At 46.1% G+C, this 19,203-nt stretch overlaps 1 protein-coding gene across 1 annotated transcript in view; it reads right to left on the bottom strand.

Annotated features, from left to right (window-relative positions):
• The window catches only part of mtx2 (metaxin 2), a 95,757-nt gene extending 93,092 nt beyond the window's left edge, over window positions 1-2,665 (bottom strand). The window contains exon 1 of the mRNA XM_070875762.1: window positions 2,494-2,665. Within this exon, the coding sequence (XP_070731863.1) occupies window positions 2,494-2,533 (40 nt within the window). The 5' untranslated portion in view covers window positions 2,534-2,665. The remainder of the gene's footprint in view (window positions 1-2,493) is intronic.
• Between the last annotated feature and the right edge of the window lie 16,538 nt (window positions 2,666-19,203).

The raw sequence follows: 19,203 nt of genomic DNA, 5'->3' as shown, positions 1-19,203 counted from the left end.
AAATTCACCTGAATCCGACTGCAAGGGACCTACGTTTGTCTTCACTAATCTTTTTCGCTTCACATATTTATAGAAGCTTTTGCAGTCAGTTTTTATGTCCTGTATACAGGATATAGTCCTTTATTAGCTTAAGCATAAAATATAACAGCAGGGAGGTTATGCTTGAACTGTATAAAATACTAGTTAGACCACAGCTAGAGTACTGCATACAGTTCTGGCCACCACATTACAGGAAAGATGTGATTGCACTAGTGAGGGTATGGAGGAGCTTTACAAGGATGTTGCCAGGACTGGAGAATGAGGAAAGATTGGACAGGCTGGGGTTGTTTTCTTTGGAACAGAGGAAGCTGAGGGGAGACTTGATTGAGGTGTTTAAAATTACAAGGAGCCTAGATAGAGTGGACAGGAAGTACCTATTTCCCCTAGCAGAGAGATCAATAACCAGGGGCATAGATTTAAAGTAATTGGTAGAAGCATTAGAGGGGAGTTGAGGAGAACTTTTTTCACCCAGAGGGTGCTGCAGGTCTGGACCTCACTGGCTGAAAGGGTGGTAGAGGCAGAAATGCATACAAGTGTAGCAGACAAGCCAGAGTGTCATTTCTACCATCCCATTCATCTGAAGAATATATGTTCTTTAATTTGGCACTGTTGCCATCACTAAGTAAGGCAGCAAATTAGCCCCTTGATCGGGCAAAATCTCCTGTCATAACCCAACTCAAGTGAACATTTCTAGCAATGCTTTAGCCACAATGGCTGCTTCCATGAATGAGAGCGCTACCAAATTAGTTATTATAGAAGCATAGAAATTTACAGCACAGAAGGAGGCCATTCAGCCCATCGTGTCTGAGCCAGCCGGAAGCGCTATCCAGTCTAATCCCACTTTGCAGCGCTTGTGCCAAAGTCCTGTAGATTATAGCACATCAAGTGCATAGCTGAGTACGAGGTTACGACACTTCAAGTGCATAGCAAAGTACTTTTTAAATGCAATGAGGGTTTCTGCCTCTACCACCCTTTCAGCCAGTGAGTTTAAAACCCCCACCACCCGAAGGACAAAAAAAGTTTTTAATTCTCCTCTAATCCTTCTACCAATTACTTTAAATCTTTGCCTCTGCTTATTGACCACTCTTCCAACAAAAATAGGTCCTTCCTATCCACTCTATTTAGGCCCCTCATACTTTTATATACTTCAATTGTTGGCAGGGATTCAGAGAGATAAACAAAAAGCACACTTTATTGTAGAGATCAGTTTATTAGCATACAAATTTGATAGCTAGGGCCAAACACAAAAACCTTGTCAAAATATCAACACCTATAATGTTCACAAATACAGATGAATAATGAAACTTTAATTACATTTTTAAAAAACTTAGATTGCAACTAAAATTTCATATTAAAATGTGATTTAAAAAATTTCCATAAATCTGATGTAAGGCAATTGATCTGAAATGTTAACTCCTCTCCACAGATGCTGCCTGACCTGCTGCATATTTCCAGCATTTTCTATTTTTATTTTAGATTTCTAGCAACTGCAGTATTTTGCTTTTGTTCTATAATTCTACATCTTCATCAATACATTAATCAGATCATTACAATGCATGTCCTCATGATTAACTATTTGCGCATGTAAAGGAAGCAGCAGCCAAAAAAGCAGCAACTGCACAGGAAATTCTGAAATTTATGGAGCAGCTGTGCAATTACTGATAATTTAAAGTAATTTTAGCACGAAAAATGATTTATCCATTAATTTGAATTAAACACTGAAAATTGGGAATTTAAAATGAGTTATCAGATAATTTGAATCATGTGACTGAGTTAAGAGGGGTAGATTCGTGTTATGTGTTGCTGCAAAATAACTTTAATGTTACAGCAATGCAAGTGAAGTCACGTAACTGCAGCCCAACTAGGATCAGTTCAGTATTTTGATTTGGGTGCGAGATCACTGGAAGTATTCTCACAACCGTTTACTTTGAAATTGGTTTCAGTACAACTAGAATCAGTGCAGCGCCAATTTTTTTTAAAACATTAAAATCCAAGATTACCAAGAATCTCGGTCACTTGCTCAATCATTTTAACATTTTTAATTTGGGAAAAAACCTACCTCTCGGCAATCTTCAAACAATAGAAATGTCAGTGGCAGTTGGAGACCGATGTACACACATACTGTACACACATTGATAAATACATAAAAAGCTGCGCTTTTGTTCGACAGAGCATATATGCGTAACTATAGAATCCAATGCGAGTGTGTAAAAGAAAATAGATGCGCTAACTAACCCAAATTAAGATTCTGGCAGCCTCACAAAATCCTTAAAAGACAGAACGAATTGAGAATCGTACTCGGTAACCACAGTCTACAGCAGCTTCCAGCTGCACCCGGGAGAGCTGCTGCCGCCCCCCATGTTCACCTGTTGCTCCCTCGATCTGGGCCCAAGCTAACCCCGTTACCCTCTGACTCTCCGCAGGCGATGTTTGGGGCGGCTCTGCAGTCATTACCTGCCATCTGGGAAACAAACACGTCTGTTGCGAGTGACATGGCGGAACACTGCTGTAGACGGAGTGTCCAAACTCGGCACCACGCTCGCTGCCGCGGCCTGGAAACACTGCAGGACCTTTCCCACACAATGTCAAGTCCACAACACCGCGCTTCCGCCAGATAGTACGTCACTTCCGTTCGGGCGCAGGCAACGGGTGCCGCGCGTGCGCCGTGTCTGTAGTGCTTTTGTTGGTGTGGCGATTTATTCACTTTAAAAAGTAGCAAAGAACTACTTGCATTTGTGTAGTGCCTTTCACGACCACCGGACGGCACAAAGTGCTTTACAGCCAATGCATTACTTTTTGAAGTGTAGTCACTGTTGTAATCTATAGTCTTGGCCAATATTTATCCCTCAATCAACATAAGAAATAGCGAGTAGGCCATTTGGCCCCTCGAGCCTGTTCTGCCATTCAATAAAATCATGAGTGATCTTATCATGGACTCAGCTCCATCATCATCATAGGCAGTCCCTCAGAATCGAGGAAGACTTGCTTCCACTCTAAAAATGAGTTCTTAGCTGACTGAATAGTCCAATACAAGAACTACAGTCCCTGTCACAGGTTGGACAGTCGTTGAGGGAAGGGATGGGTTGGACAGGTTTGCCGCTGTCTCCTGCCTGCGCTCTTTCCGCTGCCTGCGCTTGATTTCTGTACGCTCTTGTCCATGAGACTCGAGGTGCTCAGCGCCCTCCCGGATGCACTTTCTCCACTGAGAGCAGTCTTTGGCCAGGGACTCCCAGTTGTCGGTGGGGATGTTGCACTTTATCAAGAAGGCTTTGAGGGTGTCCTTGAAACATTTCCTCTGCCCACCTTTGGCTCCTTTGCCGTGAAGGAGTTCCGAGTAGAGCGCTTGCTTTGGGAGTTTTGTGTCAGGCATGCAAATATTTCCCTGCCCACTCCCCATAACCCTTTTTTCCTTTATCACTCAAAAATCTGTCGATGTCCACCTTAAATATATTAAATAACCCAGCCTCCACAGCTCTCTGGGGCAGAGAATTCCATAGATTTACAACCCTCTGAGAGAAGAAATTCCCCCTCATCTCAGTTTTAAATGGACGGCCTCTTATTCTGAGATTATATCCCCTAGTTTTAGTTTCCCCTATGAGTGGAAATAATCTCACTGCATCCACCTTGTCGAGCCCCTCATTATCTTACATGTTTCAATAAGATCCCCTCTCATTCTTCTGAACTCCAATGCGTATAGGCCCAACCTACTCAACCTATCTTCATAAGTCAACCCTCTTATCTCCGGAATCAACCTAGTGAACCTTCTCTGAACAGCCTCCAATGCAAGTATATCCTTCCTTAAATACGGAGACCAAAACTGTACGCAGTTCAAAAAGACATTATCTAGCCATTATCACATTGCTGTTTGTGTGCAAATTGGCTGCCACATTTCCCACATTACAACAGTGACTACACTCCAAAAGTACTTCATTGGCTGTAAAGCACAGGTGGTCATGAAAGCACTATATAAATCCAAGTCTTTAATGTAGGTAGCACAGCAAGCTCCCACAAACAACAACATGTTAATGACTAAATCTGTTTTTGTGATGTTGAATGAGGACATATTGGACAAATCATCAAGGGTAACTTCCCTGCTCTTCTTCCAAATAGTGCCATCAGATCTTTAACATCTACTTGAGAGGGTTTAATGTCTCATCTTTCAACATTACATCAGTCCCTCAGTACTGCATTGGAGTGTCAATCTAGATTTTTATGCTCAAGTCTCTGGAGTGGGCATTGAACCCACAACCCTCTGGCTCAAAGGCAAGAGTGCTACCCACTGAGCCACAGCTGACACTTTAGTTTCAATGGAGCCAGTGCCTTGAGCTTGGTAGGTGACGCAGATAGAAGTTATATTCTGTGGTGATAAACAGCAGGTATAACATTGCCTTCCAGCGATTTCAGACGATAAGGTGCGTTCTGTAGAATGTCTTCATCAGAAGTTAGAACAACAAAAACTTGCATTTACATCGCGCCTTTAATGTCCCAAGGAAAATGTCCAAGGTACTTCACAGCAGCATAATTCCGAACCAAAGAACATTAGGATGGGTGACTAAAAGCTTGGTCAAAGTGGTAAGTTTTAAGGAGGAGAGGAAGAATTTTCGGGAAGGAATTTCAGAGCTGGGGGCCAGTATAACTGAAGGCATGGCCACCAGCGATGGAACAAAAGAAATGGGGAAACGCAAGAGACCAGAGTTGGAGGAACGCAGAATTCTTGTAGCGTTGTAGGGCTAGAGGATCTTACAGAAATAGGGAAGGGTGAAGCCATGATTTCAACACGAGGATGAGAATTTTAAAATCAAGCATTGGTGAATCAGGTATTCAATATTTTGTCAGTATCATTCCTAACTCAATTCGATGTTGGTAGTTCTATGCAAATTTTTGTCAGCAATTTTTGTCAGCAAATCCACACATCCACCATCAGCTTTTGCCTCAAGTCCAAAGTGCTAGTGGTTTATCTGCCTCTTGATGTTAAGGGGATAAAAGCAAGAAAACGTAAAATAAAATATATAGAAGTTAGCCTAATTGTTAATTTGCCTAATAGATTAAAAACTTCAGGGCTTATAAAGTGGCTGGGAAGTAATAGTGATACTCCTAAAGTACTGTTCTGCTATGCGATTAAATTGGCTTTTTCTCTCCACACTTCTTTGAATTAACTGATAAGATAAAATAGGTAGTTGGGTTTATATCTGTCACAATCCTTTGCTCCCTGGTAAATTGCATAACTACACATGTAAACAGGCTGTTTGGCCCAATTCATCTGTGTTGGTGTTGAATCTCCATACTAGCAGTACTCGTAATCTCATATGCCTACCGTGCCTATGCCAGGAGCGAAGAGGCCCAGAGCCATTTAGAGGCCTGGGCCTCATTAAATAGAATTGGTGAGCTGTCCAACCAAACAGACCCCTGGATGCAGCTCGCTGGATTCAGACCACAATATCAGCAGACCTAGAGGGGTCACCAGCAAACCATAAATCCCAGTATTCGATTAGCATTTTTGTTTACCTTATTCTACTTGAGTGTCTGCTTTTAATATCTTGTGAACCAGAGTCCCAAAATCCCCCTGCTCTTCCACATTATCCAGCTTTAACCCATATAGAGTATAATACAAAAAGAATTAAACCAAAATGTATCTCCTGACACTTACTGACATTGAATTCCATCTGCCATATTTTTGCCCATCTTATCAATTTCCCCCGCAGCTTCCTTTGGTTCTCAGCATTATTTACTATGCCTCTGATTTTAGTATAGTGTTCAAATACGGATGCCACACCCTTTAGCTACCGATTTCTAACCAGTCTGACAAACTGCCATTAACTCCGGCTATCTGCTTCTTCCCTTCTAACTAGTTTTTAAATCCATTTTGTTACCCTTCCACTAATTCCATGCTCCTTAATCTTTTCCAATAGTGTCCAATGCAGTACCGTTTCAAAGGCTTTCTGAAAGTCCATGTACACTGGAGAAATGTATGTTGGACATTTGGTGAGTTAAGGGTTAACAGTCAAACCACTTTGTATCTTGTGTCAGCTGTGGCTCAGTGGATAGCACTCTTGATTTGAGTCAGAAGGTTGTGTGTTGAAATCCCACTCCAGGGACCTGAGCACAAAAAAATCTAGGCTGACACTCCAGTGAAGTGCTGAGGGAGCACTGCACTATCGGAGGTGCTGTCTTTCAGATGAGACATTCAACGAAGGCCCCATCTGCTCCTGCAAGTGGACACGAAAGATCCCATTGCACTATTTTGACGAAGAGCAGGGGAGCTATCCCCGGTGTCCTGGCCAATATTTATCCCTCAATCAACATAACAAAAAAAAAGATTATCTGGTCATTATCACATTGCTTTTTGTGGGAGCTTGCTTGTGCGCAAATTGGCTGCCACGTTTCCCACATTACAACAGTGACAATACTCCAAAAGTACTTCATTGGCTGTGAAGTGCTTTGAGACATCCGGTGGTACTGAAAGGCGCTATATAAATCCAAGTCTTTCTTTCTTTCCTTCTTTTTTGGAACAACGGACTTTCCAATATAAACAAGATGACTTTGAAGTGTCTGAGGAGAAAGCATGGCTTGTCTTCTGATACGAAAAGTGCCTGAGTCCATGAGATTTTGAGGGGGCTTGACAAGATGGATGCAGAGAGGATGTTTCCACTGATGGGGCAGACTAGAACTAGAGGGCACAATCTTAGAATAAGGGGCCGCCCATTTAAAACAGAGATGAGGAGAAATTTATTCTCTCAGAGGATTGTAAATCTGTGGAATTCGCTGCCTCAGAGAGCTGTGGAAGCTGGAACATTGAATAAATTTAAGACAGTAATAGACAGTTTCTTAAATGATAAGGGGTTATGGGGAGTGGCCGGGAAAGTGGAGCTGAGTCCATGAGCAGGTCAGCCATGATCTTATTGAATGGCGGAGCAGGCTCGAGGGGCCGTATGGCCCACTCATGTTCCTATTTCTTATGTTCTTATGTTCTTATGTAAGGAAATACATGACAGTAATGACGTCAGCCATGAGTTGTTATGATTTAAGTTTAGGGTAATAAAACATAGAATCCATTAGCTATATTATGGAAAGATAACAGTTGTTAAAAAAATTTCTTCAAAGAGTTTATGAACGGTTAGTTTATGAAGTCTTGTTTGAGGAAGTAGCTTTTGAATAAACAACTACAAGTGTTTACATGAATAGTCTGCCTTCAAAAGATTTGGGAGTGAATACGTCATGCAGTATTATTTATGACATTTTCCTTTGATGTAGCCAAAATATCATGCATATAGGAGCGGGTTTCAATAGTAATTCAGAGGGCTTGAAAGATAGAACTTGGAAACAAAAAGCCACTCTCCGTGTGCAGTTAGGCTGATCACCCGTACTATGTCTCAATAAAGTCTGTTCCGTATACTCCACTACGAATTGTTTCGTGCTTACTCAAAGTGTGTTGTTCTGAACCAGAGGGAGAAGGAGGTTGACTGCTAACAGACACCACAACCATTGCATTTACTTCACCACCATATCTGTCACCTTCTCAAAGAACAAGCATCTGAACATACGAATGCATCATCATCATAGGCAGTCCCTTGGAATCGAGGAAGACTTGCAACCACTCTAAAAATTAGTCCTTAGGGGCTGAACAGTCCTTGTGACAGGTGGGACAGATAGTCGTTGAGGGAAAGGGTGGGTGGGACTGGTTTTCCGCATGCTCTTTCCGCTGCCTGCGCTTGATTTCTGCATGCTCTCGGCGACGAGACTCGAGGTGCTCAGCACCCTCCCGGATGCACTTCCTCCACTTAGGGCGGTCTTTGGCCAGGGTCTCCCAGGTGTCAGTGGGGATGTTGCACTTTATCAGGGAGACTTTGAGGGTGTCCTTCTAACGTTTCCTCTGCACACCTTTGGCTCATTTGCCTTGAAAGAGTTCTGAGTAGAGCACTTGCTTTGGGAGTCTCGTGTCTGGCATGCAAACAATGTGGCCTGCCCAGCGGAGCTGATCAAGTGTGGTCAGTGCTTCAATGCTGGGGAGATTGGCCTGGTTGAGGATGCTAATGTTGGTGCGTCTGTCCTCCCAGGGGATTTGCAGGATCTTCCAGAGACATCGTTGGTGGCATTTCTCCAGCGACTTGAGGTGCCTACTGTACATGTTTCATGTCTCTGAGCCATACAGGAAGGCGGGTATTCCTACAGCCCTGTAGACCAAGAGCTTGGTGGCAGGTTTGAGGGCCTGGTCTTCGAACACTCTTTTCCTCAGGTAGCTGAAGGCTGCACTGGTGCACTGGAGGCGGTGTTGAATCTCGTTGTCAATGTCTGCTCTTGTTGATAAGAGGCTCCCAAGATATGGGAAGTGGTCCACGTTGTCCAGTGCCACGCCGTGGAGCTTGATGACTGGGGGACAGTGCTGTGCGGTGGGGAAAGGTTGATGGAGTACCTTTGTCTTACAGATGTTTAGCGTAAGGCCCATGCTTTCGTACACCTCAGTAAATACGTTGACTATGACTTGGAGTTTAGCCTCTGCATGTGCGCAGGCGCAGGCGCAGGCATCGTCCGCATACTGTAGCTCGACAACAGAGGTTGGGGTGGTCTAGGATCTGGCCTGGAGGCAACGAAGGTTGAACAGGTTCCCACTGGTTCTGTAGTTTAGTTCCACTCCAGCGGGGAGCTTGTTAACTGTGAGGTGGAGCATGGCAACGAGGAAGATTGAGAAGAGGGTTGGGTGATGACACAGCCCTGCTTGACCCTGGTCCAGACGTGGATTGGGTCTGTAATGGATCCGTTGGTAAGGATCACGGCCTGCATGTCGTCATGGAGCAGGCGGAGGATGGTGCTGAACGTTTGGGGGCATTAGTTACGGAGGAGGACTCTCCATAGACCCTTGCGGTTGACAGTGTCAAAGGCCTTTGTAAGGTTGAAGAAGGCCATGTATAAGGACTGGTGCTGATCCCTGCATTTTTTCTGCATCTGTCGCGCTGTAAAAATTATGTCCGTTATGCCCCATAGGGAACGAAATCCGCACTGTGACTCCGGGAGGAGCTCCTCAGCCACAGGGAGAAGACGATTGAGGAGGACTCTAGCGAGGACTTTGCCAGTGGCTGATAACAGGGAGCTTCCTCTGTAGTTGCCGCAGTCGGACTTGTTCACTTTTTTAAAGATGGTCACGATCACTGCATCTCTGAGATCTCCCGGCATGTTCTCCTCCCTCTAGATGAAAGAGATGAGGTCATGTATTCGCGCCAACAGTGCCTCAGCTCGGATTCCAGTCGCTCCCATAGTCTTGTTGTTCTTAAGCTGCCATGTGGCTTTTTAAAAGGGCAAAGTATGCTAAAAAGACAAGCCTAAAGGCTCTGTGCCTCAATGCGAGGAGTATTCATAATAAGGTGGACGAATTAACTGCACAGACAGCAATTAATGAATATATTAAATCGGCATCACAGAGACATGGCTCCAGGGTGACCAAGGCTGGGAACTCAACATCCAGGGGTATTCAACATTCAAGAAGGATAGACAGAAAGGAAAAGGAGGTGGTGTAGCGTTGCTGTTTAAAGAGGAAATTAACGCAATAGTAAAGAAGGACATTAGCTTGGATGATGTGGAATCTGTATGGGTGGAGCTGCAGAATACCAAAGGGCAGAAAACGATAGTGGGAGTTGTGTACAGACCACCAAATGGTAGTAGTGAGGTTGGGGACAGCAACAAACAAGAAATAAGGGATGTGTGCAGTAAAGGTACAGCAGTTATCATGGGCGACTTTAATCTACATATTGACTGCACTAACCACACTGGTAGCAATGCGGTGGAGGAGGATTTCCTGGAGTGTATTAGGGATGGTTTTCTTGACCAATGTGTCGAGGAACCAACTAGAGGGATGGCCATCCTAGACTGGGTGATGTGTAATGAGAAAGGACTAATTAGCAATCTTGTTGTTCGAGGCCCCTTGGGGACCATAATATGGTAGAATTCTTTATTAAGATGGAGAGTGACACAGTTAATTCAGAGACTAGGGTCCTGAACTTAAGGAAAGGTAACTTCGATGGCCTGAGAAGTGAATTGGCTAGAATAGACTGGCAAATGATACTTAAAGGGTTGACAGTGGATAGGCAATGGCAAACATTTAAAGATCACATGGTTGAACTTCAACAATTGTACATCCCTGTCTGGAGTAAAAATAAAACGGGGAAGGTGGCTCAACCGTGGCTATCAAGGGAAATTAAGGATAGTGTTAAATCCAAGGAAGAGGTATATAAATTGGCCAGAAAAAGCAGTAAACCTGAGGGCTGGGAGAAATTTACAATTCAGCAGAGGAGGACAAAGGGTTTAATTAGGAGAGGGAAAATAGAGTATGAAAGGAAGCTTGCCGTGAACATAAAAACTGACTGCAAAAGCTTCTCTAGATATGTGAAGAGAAAAAGATTACTGAAGACGAACGTGGGTCCCTTGCAGTCAGATTCAGGTGAATTTATAATGGGGAACAAAGAAATAGCAGACCAGTTGAACAAATACTTTGGTTCTGTCTTCACGAAGGAAGACACAAATAACCTTCCGGAAGTACTAGGGGACCGAGGGTCGAATGAGAAGGAGGAACTGAAGGATATCCTTATTAGGTGGGAAATTGTGTTGGGGAAATTGATGGGATTGAAGGCCGATAAATCCCAGGGGCCAGATAGTCTGCATCCCAGAGTAATTAGGGAAGTGGCCCGAGAAATAGTGGATGCGTTGGTGATCATTTTCCAACAGTCTATCAACTCTGGATCAGTTCCTATGGAGGGTAGCTAATGTAACACCACTTTTTTTAAAAGGAGGGAGAGAAAAAACGGGTAATTATACACCAGTTAGCCTGACATCAGTAGTGCGGAAAGTGTTGGAATCAATTATTAAAGATGAAATAGCAACGCATTTGGAAAGCAGTGACAGGATCGGTCCAAGTCAGCATGGATTTATGAAAGGGAAATCATGCTTGACAAATCTTTGGAATTTTTTGAGGATGTAACGAGTAAAGTGGACAAGGGAGAACCAGTGGATGTGGTGTATTTGGACTTTCAAAGGCTTTTGACAAGGTTCCACACAAGAGATTGGTGTGCAAAATTAAAGCACATGGTATTGGGGGTAATGTACTGACATGGATAGAGAACTGGTTGGCAGGCAGGAAGTAGAGAGTCGGGATAAACGGGTCCTTTTCAGAATGGCAGGCAGTGACTAGTGGGGTGCTGCAAGGCTCAGTGCTGGGACCCCAGCTATTTACAATATACATTAATGATTTAGATGAAGGAATTGAGTGTAATATCTCCAGGTTTGCAGAAGACACTAAATTGGGTGGCGGTGTGAGCTGTGAGGAGGAAGCTAAGAGGCTGTAGATTGACTTGGTTAGATTCGGTGAATGGGCAAATTCATAGCAGATGCAGTATAATGTGGATAAATGTAAGGTTATCCACTTTGGGGATAAAAACACAAAGGCAGAATATTATCTGAATGGTGGCAGATTCGGAAAAGGTGCAACGAGACCTGGGTATCATGGTACATCAGCCATTGAAAGTTGGCATGCAGGTACAGCAGGCGGTGAAGAAGGCAAATAGTTTGTTGCCTTCATAACTAGGGGATTTGAGTATAGGAGCAGGGAGGTCTTACTGCAATTGTACAGGGCCTTGGTGAGGCATCACCTGGAATATTGTGTTCAGTTTTGGTCTCCTAATCTGAGGAAGGACGTTCTTGCTATTGAGGGAGTGCAGCGAAGGTTCACCAGACTGATTCCCAGGAAGGCAGGACTGACATATGAGGAGAGACTGGATCGACTGGGCCTTTATTCACTGGAGTTTAGAAGGATGAGAGGGGATCTCATAGAAACGTATAACATTTTGACGGGACTGGATAGGTTAGATGCAGGAAGAATGTTCCCGATGTTAGGGAAGTCCAGAACCAGGGGACACAGTCGAAGGATAAGGGGTAAGCCATTTAGGACTGAGATGAGGAGAAACATCTTCACTCAGAGAGTTGTTAACCTGTGGAATTCCCTGCCGCAGAGAGTTGTTGATGCCAGTTCATTGGACATATTGAAGAGGGAGTTAGATACGGCCCTTACGGCTAAAGGGATCAAGGGGTATGGAGAGAAATCAGGAGAGGGGTACTGAGGTGGATGATCAGCCATGATCTTATTGAATGGTGGTGCAGGCTCGATGGGCCGAATGGCCTACTCCTGCATCAATTTTCTATGTTTCTATGTTTCTATGTTTCTACCTCATGCAGTGCTGGGGTTTTACTGAGGTGGTGGCGGGTAGCATGCTGCGGGATAGAGTCGAGAACACTTGAGTCAAAGGCAGAGTCTCGATTGAGGAAAGCATTGTATTGGAAACTATAAAGTCCTGACCCTGCAGTACAGACTTACACAAGGCACATGCTGAAGTCAAGGTCACTCTGGACCTGCACCTTTATTTCACAGCTCTCGAGTCCCACACTTGCCTGAGACCTGCCTTTAATATACCTGTGTAGAACAGGTATGCAGTGTCTCCTGCAAGTGCACCCCTGGTGGTAAAGTATGATTGTGGTTATAGGTCATATCTAGTTACAGTCATGTATAGCATGGTAAGATACAGTTATATAGAGTAGTGTGAGATACATGACATCACCCTCCCCCAAGGTTTATTGTCTTTATAGATTCAATCTCTCAGGTGGTCTACACTCTCGCGTGGAGCGTCTTAGTTGTGGTTCAGTTGTTTGCCTTGGTGCCTGTTTTTCTTTCGGTGTGATTGCTAGTATCTTGCCTGGGCTGTCTGTTTCATTCAGTATGATTGCTGGTATCTCGCCTGGGCTGTCTGTTGAGACTGCCCTTTCCTCAGGTTGTTCCCTCTGTCTGTCCACCAGGTGTGGTGTGAGTTCCACATTGTAGTCTGCCTCTGGTTCTGCTGTGTTGTTGGTGAATCTACTATTTACTCGGTCTACATGCCTCCGGCAGGTTTGGCCATTATCCATTTGTACAACCAGCAGCTTGTTTCCTTCCTTGCCTGTTACTGTCCATGCAAGCCATTTGGGACCCCTGCCATGGTTTAGCACAAATACTTTGTCCCCTAGCTCATTCCACCTCCCCCTCAAATTTCGGTCATGGTACTCAGTTAGCTTCCGGCGCTTTGCCTCAACAATTTCATGCATGTCTGGGAGGATTAACGAGAGCCTAGTCTTTAAGGTCCGTTTCATCAATAGTTGCACGGGGGGAACCCCAGTCAACGAATGCGGATGAGATCTGTATGCCAGCAGCAGTCGCGACAGGCGGCTCTGCAGCGTGGGACCTTGGATTTTTAGCATGCCTTGTTTAACGATTTGCACTGCTCGCTCCGCCTGGCCATTGGAGGCCGGCTTGAACGGTGCCGTCTTAGCATGATTTATGCCGTGGACAACTATAAAATCTTGAAATCCTGCGCTGGTGAAGCACGGACCATTATCACTGATCAATATGTCAGGAATTCCGTGCGTTGCAAACATGGTTCTAAGGCTCTCCACAGTGGTGGAGGTTGTGCTCGAGTTTAAAATGGTGTACTCAATCCACTTTGAAAATGCATCGATGACTACAAGGAACATTTTGCCCATGAATGGGCCTGCATAGTCTACATGCACCACAGTTTGGTAGGCCAGGGCCAGGGGCTTAGGGGGGGCCTCCCTGGGGGCATTACTGAGTTGGGCACAAATGGTGCACCGCCGGACGCAGAGCTCCAAGTCCGCGTCAATGTCAGGCCACCAGACATGGGATCTGGCTATGGCCTTCATGAGGACGATCCCTGGGTGCTCGCGGTGGAGCTCCCGGACAAACGCCTCTCTGCCTCGCAAGGGCATAACTACTCGGCTGCCCCACATCAGGCAGTCTGCCTGTAGTGATAGTTCATCCATGCGCCTATGGAAAGGTTTGACCTCCTCGGGGCAGCCATTGCGAGCCTCTGCCCAGTCACCAGTTAAAACGCATCTTTTGACTGAGGATAACATGGGTCGCTGGTCGTCCAGGCTCTGATTTGGCGTGCCGTCATGGGCGAACCTGTGGTTTCAAAGGCATTGATTGCCCTGACCATCGCACAGTCCTGTTCGTCGGACCCTTCCGTGGTCGCCAGGGGTGGCCTGCTAAGCGCGTCGGTACAGTTGTCTGTGCCTGGTCTGTGCCTTATTGTGTAGTCGTAAGACGCCAGCATAAGTGCCCACTGCTGAATGCGCGCTGAGGCGTTGGCGTTTATTGCCTTGCACTCGGATAGCATGGACGTGAGGGGTTTGTGGTCGGTTTCTAACGCGAACTTGGCCCCGAAAAGGTATTGGTGCATCTTTTTGACACCGTACACGCACGCGAACGCCTCCTTCTCAACCATACAGTACCCGCGCTCCGCCCGCGAAAGTGACCTGGAGGCATAAGCAATGGGTTGTAATTTACCCACATCATTGACATGCTGTAAAATGCACCCGACCCCATATGCTGACGCATCACATGTAAAAACTAGCTTTTTACCTGGGTCAAAAAAGGCTAAAACAGTGTTGGAACGTAGAAGGTTGCGTGCTTTATTGAAGGCGCGTTCTTGGGCGTCCCCCCAAAACCAATCACACCCCTTTCTGAGTAGCACGTGGAGAGGCTCCAGCAGCGTGCTCAAGTTCTGCATAAAGTTCCCAAAGTAATTGAGTAGCCCGAGAAAGGCGCGCAGTTCCGAGACATTCCGGGGCCTGGGTGCCAGACAAATTGCTTCGGTTTTGGATTCTGTTGGGCGGATTCCATCAGCGGCAATCCTTCTGCCCAAAAATTCAACCTCGGTCGTGAGAAACAGACACTTGGATTTCTTAACTCTTAGGCCTACCCGATCCAATCAACTTAGTACTTCCTCCAAATTGCGGAGATGGGAGTCGATGTCCCTGCCCGTGATGAGTATGGCATCTTGAAACACAACCGTCCCCGGGATGGACTTGAGCAGACTCTCCATGTTGCGCTGGAATATAGCAGCTGCCGACCTGATGCCGAATGGGCATCGATTGTACATAAAAAGGCCTCGATGTGTGTTGATGGTGGTGAGTAGCTTAGATTCTTCGGTCAGTTCTTGCGTCATATTCGCAGATGTGAGATCTAGTTTCGAGAAAAGTCTTCCTCCAGCCAATGTGGCAAATAGGTCCTCCGCTCTGGGCAGTGGGTATTGGTCCTGTAGGGAGACTCTGTTTATGGTAGACTTGTAATCCCCACAGATTCGTGCGGATCCATCAGGCTTCATGAAGGGGACGATGGGACTTGCCCAGTCGCTAAATTCCACGGGTGAGATAATGCCTTCCCGCAGAAGCCAGTTCATGTTCAATCTTTTCCCTCATCACATAAGGCACAGCTCTAGCCTTGTGATGGACCGGTCTGGCATCCTGTGTGATGTAGATTTTAACTTTAGCCCCTTTGAAGGTGCCCACACCTGGCTGAAAGAGATGTTCAAAATGACTTAGAACTGTTGAGCAGGAGGTCCGTTCCTCTGACGATATGGCGTGAACATCATCCCATTTCCAATTTAGTTTTGCCAGCCAGCTTCTCCCCAACAGTGCTGGGAGATCTCCGGGGACAATCCAAGGGGAAGTCGGTTCACCGTCCCTTTGTGTGTGACTGAGAGCATGGCGCTGCCAAGGACTGGGACGATTTTTTTGGTATAGGTCCTTAGTTTGGTGTCGATCCTTGTGAGTTTTGGTCTGTTGCTTTTGTGCGGCCAGAGCTGTTCAAATTGTTGGACGCTCATGAGAGATTGACTAGCTCCCGTGTCCAGTTCCATGTTGACGGGTATCCCGTTGAGTAGGACCCTCATCATTATTGGAGGCATCTTGTTGTAAGAACAGTGGACACTGATCGTGTTGACACGCTGTACCTCGGAATCCCGGGCACTGTCCCCACCGTCTTCTGGTCCACTTTCCGACCCTCCCGATTCGTATACCAGCCGAGCTGCTGTTTTTCTGCATATGCGAGCCAGATGCCCTGTATAGTTGCAGTTTCTGCAAACAGCATGCTGAAATCGACACCCCCTTGTTGAGTGCCTTCCCCCACATCTCCAGCACAGACCGCTTCCATTGTTTCCGAAGGTTGAGCTGAGTCTGGCTGATCTCTCTTGAGCTTCTCTCAGTCTGTAGTTGATTGCTCGCATTGTGGGTTGATGAGGTGTGAACGGCCGTTCATGTGGCCCTTGATGGCTTTTGGTGCCACTGCCTGCTGCTGAAGACCTGCTCTCCTGCCTTTGTCTGTGTGTGGGGGTAGCAGCTTGTTTCACGCTGTGAACCCCTTGTTCCGATGTTTCGTTAGTTGTCGTACCCACAGTATAGATCAACCTCGTTTCTTCTGCTCCTGCCAAGAATGTCTGTGCGACCAGTGCTGCTGCCTCTAGGGTCAAGTTCTTGGTCTCTATAAGCTTTCAGAATATGCCTGCGTGGCCTATTCCTTCAATAAAAAAGTCCCTCATTACTTCTCTCTTAGTTCATCGGAGAACTCACATAAACTAGCCAGCCTCCAAAGTTCCACCACAAAGTCGGGTATGCTCTGGCCCACACAGCGTCTGTAGTTGTAGAAGCTGCGTCTGGCCATGTGTAGGCTGCTCGTTGGCTTGAGGTGGTCTCTCACCAGTGTGCTCAACTCCTTAAATGACTTGCTTGCTGGTTTCTTGAGTGCCAGCAGATCCTTCATTAAGGCGTATGTTTTCGAGCCACAGCTGGTCAAGAGATGGGCTCTTCCCTTGACTGCCTTTTCGTTGCCCAACCAGTCTTCGGTTACAAAGCTTTGCTGGAGCCTTTCTATAAAGTCCTCCCAATTGTCTCCAGCATTGTATTTCTCATTTGAGCCATTGGTAGTCATTCTGTGGATTCTGTGATCCTGTAACTCGTCGCCACTGTAAAGCACATGGGGAGATCCCGTCCGAACTGACCCCCGTCCGGACGGAATTCCTCATCGGCGCCAAACCCCGGAAACTCCCTCGGGAGCCGGCGCCTCACAACTTGAGCTGCCTTGGGGAAATCCCCTCCGTGCCTTTCAGTTCTGTGCGGCGGGGGTTCCTGTAGGGGCTGCTCCTGCACACTCTCACCCTTGCCATCCTCATCTGCCATCCGGACACGCCATGGCGTACCATCTTGCCGTCCGGAGACGGCGGGGGACCCCGATGGAGTGCACTCTATGTGGGAGTCCTCCCACTATTTATCGGGGACTTGGCCTGGAGGGTGGTGCAGGGAGCAGTCCCGTGCAATAAATTTTTAAGCCGGTTCACGGGCTCCCAGGCCGCCTGCAATTTCTGCGGTCTGGAAGTGTCCGTGTTCCATGTTTTTATGGAGTGTGCAAGGTTGCAGCCCTTGTTTCATTATTTAAAGGGGCTGCTCCTCAATTTCTGGCTGCACTTCAGTCCCACACTCCTGATCTTTGGGCACCCTGTGCGGAGGGGAGCGGGTAGGTCCGAGGGCCTCCTCGTAGGACTGCTCCTGGGCATGGCCAAGGGTGCCATCAGCCAGTCCAGGCAGCGGGCGGTCGAGGGGGTCGTTCAGCCCGACTGCCTGCCTCTCTTCCGCGCGTACATCCGGGCCAGGGTGTCCTTAGAGATGGAGCACGCGATGTCCACCGGTACGCTCGTGGCCTTCCGCGAGAAGTGGGCGCTGAAGGGACTGGAGTGCATCATTACCCCCGGCAACCAAATTTTAATTTGATTTTATATGTTTTAAAGTTTAATTCGTTTTAATTGCCGGATTTTTAGTGTCCCCCTTCCCTTTTATGGGGGGCACTTGTAAAATATATGGTTAAAATCACAAAAAACCCCACAAAAAAACAAAAAAGCAAAAAACTTTTTTTCTAAAAGGGGCTGTTAAGTGTCTGGAGTGTCCTATGTCCTAGGGGGAGTGTTTGCTAGTGCTGTTGGGGAGGATTTAAACTGATATGGCAGGGGGATGGGAACCAATGCAGGGAGACAGAGGGAAACAAAAAGGAGGCAAAAGCAAAAGACAGAAAGGAGATGAGGAAAAGTGGAGGGCAGAGAAACCCAAGGCAAAAAACAAAAAGGGCCACTGTACAGCAAAATTCTAAAAGGACAAAGGGTGTTAAAAGAACAGGCCTGAAGGCTTTGTGTCTTAATGCAAGCAGTATCCGCAATAAAGTGGATGAATTAACTGTGCAAATAGATGTTAACAAATATGATGTGATTGGGATTACGGAGACGTGGCTCCAGGATGATCAGGGCTGGGAACTCAACATCCAGGGGTATTCAACATTCAGGAAAGATAGAATAAAAGGAAAAGGAGGTGGGGTAGCATTGCTGGTTAAGGAGCAAATTAAGGCAATAGTTCGAAAGGACATTAGCTTGGATGATGTGGAATCTATATGGGTAGAGCTGCAGAATACCAAAGGACAAAAAACGTTAGTGGGAGTTGTGTACAGACCTCCAAACAGTAGTAGTGATGTTGGGGAGGGCATCAAACATGAAATTAGGGGTGCGTGCAATAAAGGTGCAGCAGTTATAATGGGTGACTTTAATATGCACATAGATTGGGTTAACCAAACTGGAAGCAATACGGTAGAGGAGGATTTCCTGGAGTGCATAAGGGATGGTTTTTTAGACCAATATGTCGAGGAACCAACTAGGGGGGAGGCCATCTTAGACTGGGTGTTGTGTAATGAGAGAGGATTAATTAGCAATCTCGTTGTGCGAGGCCCCTTGGGGAAGAGTGACCATAATATGGTGGAATTCTGCATTAGGATGGAGAATGAAACAGTTAATTCAGAGACCATGGTCCAGAACTTAAAAAAGGGTAACTTTGAAGGTATGAGGCGTGAATTGGCTAGGATAGATTGGTGAATGATACTGAAGGGGTTGACTGTAGATGGGCAATGGCAGACATTTAGAGACCGCATGGATGAACTACAACAATTGTACATTCCTGTCTTTCGTAAAAATAAAAAAGGGAAGGTGGCTCAACCGTGGCTATCAAGGGAAATCAGGGATAGCATTAAAGCCAAGGAAGTGGCATACAAATTGGCCAGAAATAGCAGAGAACCCGGGGACTGGGAGAAATTTAGAACTCAGCAGAGGAGGACAAAGGGTTTGATTAGGGCAGGGAAAATGGAGTACGAGAAGAAGCTTGCAGGGAACATTAAGACGGATTGCAAAAGTTTCTATAGATATGTAAAGAGAAAAAGGTTAGTAAAGACAAACGTAGCTCCCCTGCAGTCAGAATCAGGGGAAGTCA

The sequence above is a fragment of the Pristiophorus japonicus genome, chromosome 3 (assembly GCF_044704955.1).
Source record: "Pristiophorus japonicus isolate sPriJap1 chromosome 3, sPriJap1.hap1, whole genome shotgun sequence".
Classification (NCBI taxonomy): domain Eukaryota; kingdom Metazoa; phylum Chordata; class Chondrichthyes; family Pristiophoridae; genus Pristiophorus; species Pristiophorus japonicus.
This window is presented reverse-complemented; position numbering and strand designations above follow the sequence as displayed.